The following is a 4,401-nucleotide window of genomic DNA, read 5'->3' as shown; positions in this document are numbered from 1 at the left end:
AGAGCACAGATAACAGCAATCAGTTCTCCACACTGTACCTGGAGGTAACTGACATGACCGTTCCTGTTGACACGTCTCTGCCTTCACCACTGTCTGGTCCATGTTAACTGATGCTTTCTGGTAAACTTCACGGGCTCTGCTCACGGTTAATGTAGAGGACCAAGAGCTTTTCTTCATTAACTGGGAGTCCAAATTCACAGGCAGGTTTGCACAGGTAGAGCATTTGACATCATTATTGCTTCTGGATGACTTCACAGTATGTTCGCTAATAGTGTTATAGGCTTCCATAAAGTATTGGGAAGAAGAACGATCAGGGCATCTTCCCATGGTCATGACCCCACTGGGGCCATGATAAATGCAAACATCATTGTCCAAGTTGTCATCTGAACTCCACCATCCTGATGCATTGGATCTGGGCTTACCTTCTGATCGCCTTTCTTTACTCTTGCTGCGCTTCCCATACCTCATGGTCTGCGACTCCTCCGGGCTCGCTTTGCCTCCATTGACGCTCCCCTTGGATGGTCCCTCCAGTGAATGGGACTTGGTAAAGAGCTTTTGGACAGAATGAACCAGATGCCGGATCCTCCCTGGGCTGTCACTGCGGTGTTCCATGGCAGTCCGCTTGTACTGCAGAGTGTGGTAGCCATCCCGATTCAGAGGCAGCTGCCGCTCAAACTGGTCCAAAAGGTTGGCAGGAATGCGGTTGGTCTTGTTGGCAGTTCCATGGGGAACCAGAGCACACTCATCCTTGAGTTCGTGGTGGGAATTGTAATGCCTCCGGGGAAACGTGCTGCTGGCAATCTGATCATTGTAGGGCACCATGCACTCTGCCTGAAAAGAGTTCCTTTGAGTGTAGTAAGGGTGGTCTGCAGGATGGGGGTCCACCGGGTTTAACAAATATGGCTTCCTGTCCGGGTGGTGTGGCAGACTGTCACACGGAGGGTCACAGGCAACCCCATGGTGATGACTACGGCTGCTGGATAATCCCTTCATCCTTGGTGTAAAGCAAGTCCCAAAGTCATCTAATACGTATGGCTATGCAACGGGCAGATGTCAGAGAAAGGCCTAAAAGAACAAAATACAACAGAAGCCATAAGATATTCAAGCTAAGAGAAAAAACAGCATGTGCACATTTCGCATTCAGTGTTTCTTATTGTAAAAATAATTGGAATAAACATTTTCTGATTCTTTTTATTGCTTAATCTTTCCCATGTCCAACACAGTGAGAGGGGATACCTAAATAATACACAAGAAAAATTATCTTGTTCCACCAGCTGGAAAACAGATGCAAGAAAATTGTCCTGATACGAAATTCACTATTGTTCACAAACCCACAGCGAGATAAATATCACCACATATACTCTAAAGCCTCAGTCCTGAAAACATTCATGGACAGGGTCCTCCCAGGAGGCCTTAATTGCTCATCTGCATGTTTTCAGTGCCCAATAAAAGCATTAAAAAGATCACGTCCTTAATGGAGTGCATTCTGGGTTACTTTGGGCCAAATACAGAGTGTGGTGCAATTAATGGGAAACTTTTCTCTGTCTTAACCACACATCTGTTCATGATTCAAGTGCAGTTTTGCTTCATCTCCATGTTGTCTGCCTAGACTGTAAGCCTCTCAAGGCAATATCAAAACATTATTTGTTAGCTTTTTTCAAATTAAGAATAAAACAACAATACATTACACTAACTCTGTCAAAATGAAGCCAAACCAACTGTTTAATAACCTATGTATTTCGGGTTGTTGTATCTACTGTTTACTCACCCCTATTCACAAAAAAAAAATCTTATTCTGATAATGCACTGCCTGGTTTAATATTCCATAAATTTTCAGAGTACTAAGCAGTGTTTAAATATCCCTATCTACTCCTTCTACCATTAGGGGAATGGGTATAGCCAAAAGTTGCACACTGCTAAAACAGTGTAAGGGATTTCAGCACTTAATACCCTATTGCAGTTATTTGGCCCTGAAGCGACTCACAATGTTATAGGCTATTGATTACAAGAAGCTGAAAATGGAAATCTTCATTACAAGTGATATAATAACCACTCTGTTTGAGGCCAGATGTCCTCGTTTCAGATCTCACCACTAGTAAAAGTCTGGATGCAACTGGTACTGCAACCTCTGAGTTACTAATGTATAAATTAGGGGGTTTCAGATGTGGCAAAACATTCTCATGGTGCTGTCTCAGCTCCTGATGGGCAGAGGACTCCTTAGAGGATACCATCTTACGCCACACACAACTGAAATGGGAGTCACTCAGCTACTTTATTCCTTTCTGGCACGGCTAATCACAGAATAATTTTGGAAATGTCACCCTTGACATCTTTCTTGGAGTATGGATAGATATGCACAGCAAATAGTTTTCCACTATGTTCCTCCAGTGTTCTCTCAGATAAAGTTCATGTTATAACAGGTTGCAGACATTGTACCTACTGGCAAATTGGCAACAATGAAGTTTTCTGAAATAGCATAAGTTAATGACAGTTTGGAAAAGCATGCTCTACATTTCATCAGAACATATTTTATATTTTCTTCTGAATCTGTGGTAAGCTAAAGAGGAGGTTTTTTTTCAAGTTGCTTCAGAGCAGAGTGTAGATGTCCCGCATTTCACTCCCCCTCACTGGATCCCTGCAATGCAGAAAATGTTCATTCTCAGGAGACCCTGAATTCCACAAAAAGAGTTTGCAAAATACCATAAAAGGCACATGAAATATTCCGAATGGGTGAGCTCACTGGCTTACCTAAGGAGAAGAATGGCCACAGGCACTTTTAAAAGTACAAAAATAATATATTCAGAGAGCCGGAGTTGTCAATTATACTGTAGTGACAATACTTAGCATTTCTAAAGTGCATTTTATGTCCCTACCAACTCCTTTAAAAATGTGATCTATGAGACTGTGTAACAGAGAAACATCCAAAGGGATGCTGTAGTATAACCATTACTTAGATAATTGAAAATGTGACTTGACCAAGAATATCCCATCAAGAAGAATACCACTAAAGGGTATCATGACCAAATAAAAATACTCCAATCTCTGGTATATATGAATATCTTTCACACTTGAAGGCTTGTGAAAACAAAGCTTCAGCCAGTTAATTTTAATTTAAATCCATTTACAATCATGCAACAGTCCTCAAGATGATTAATAAATTATCTTAGGGCTAACAATAGACTAGTGTGCTATATAAGATAAAAATAGTAAAACCTTGCCCCACACATAAGAGAAAGTGATGGAGAAGTACAGTAAAGTGGGACATGGCCAGAACCAGTGATTTATTTTCATTTTTTCATTATCTGAATGGCTACAAATTTTTCATTTTTGTGTAGTGTGGAAAAAGAGTATATGTAGACAAAGAACCGAAAGGACCGATAATTTACAGAATAGTGAAGTCATGACAGGCACAGGGGATGTCATGGAATTATTAAGAATATGTAGTCTTAATATATTGATAGAGCAGAATGGCTGCGATGAGGAAACACTTGATCTGATTTATAGGCTGAGAGAAAATACTGTGGAACATCTTGAAGATAAAGATGAGCTTAAGAGATATAAGTATGGTTTGACTGATGAGAGCAGCAGTATTACCAGCTGTATTTTGGATGGACCAGCAATACAGATGCTAAGGAGGATGTGCAAGAAGTCTTAAAAAGTGAAAAAGCTTATGAAAAGTGACATTTGTCTGTATAGAGAGAAAGGGACAGGCTTTCCATAAATTGTGGAGGAAGATTGGCTAAGCGCTGCTATATGAGCTCGGATGGCAAGTAGGATGGTGGAAATGTTTAAGAGAAAAGGTAACTTTTAGTTCTACACCCATTTTGAATCTGAGCTGTCAATGAATCTTCCATGATGAAGTACTGGAGAAAAAAGCAGAAAATAGATAGGAGGATCTGCCCAAGAGGAACAGATGAACAGATACAGAGAATAACAGAGAAAATATGTTTGTGAAAGCAAAAATCGCAGACTTACAAAAGAAGGAGGATAAAGCTTTGCAGGAGCAGCAGATTTAGAAGAGGAGGAAAAAAAGAAGTAGCAAAGACCAGTGATAGAAAAACCAAACCAAAACCAAAAGGGAGCAACCAACCCATGTAACAAAAAGGAGTGATGGTAAAGGCTCCAAAACCTGGGAGAAATTGAAATTCAGAGTAAAAACTGCTTATTCCCAAGTCTTAGAGTAGTGTATGCATTATGAGAGGCTTTTTTTTTCTGCAACAGCATTGAAAATATTTATTTTATCATGGTGATAAAAAACATGAGTATTAACTAGAATATATCTTCATTTTACCTTAACTGTATTATTACTGCTGCAGTACTGAAAGTGTAATGAATTAGAAAAAACCCAGAATGTACCATAGTGCACCTTCCAGGAAGGAAAGAATAGGTAAATATGCTCTG

At 40.1% G+C, this 4,401-nt stretch overlaps 1 protein-coding gene across 1 annotated transcript in view; it reads right to left on the bottom strand.

Moving 5' to 3' along the window:
* DLGAP1 (DLG associated protein 1) overlaps positions 1-993 on the bottom strand; it is a gene marked incomplete at both ends in the record, with an annotated part of 147,214 nt that extends 146,221 nt beyond the window's left edge. The window contains 2 exon segments of the mRNA XM_082499339.1: positions 39-47; positions 49-993. Of these exon segments, the coding sequence (XP_082355465.1) occupies positions 39-47; positions 49-993 (954 nt within the window).
* Positions 994-4,401: the final 3,408 nt, after the last annotated feature.

Source organism: Vanellus vanellus (genome assembly GCF_965231255.1).
Source record: "Vanellus vanellus genome assembly, chromosome: 2".
NCBI classification, from domain to species: Eukaryota; Metazoa; Chordata; class Aves; order Charadriiformes; family Charadriidae; genus Vanellus; species Vanellus vanellus.
The sequence above is the reverse complement of the archived record's forward strand: the minus strand, read 5'-3'. Positions and strand labels throughout refer to the sequence as shown.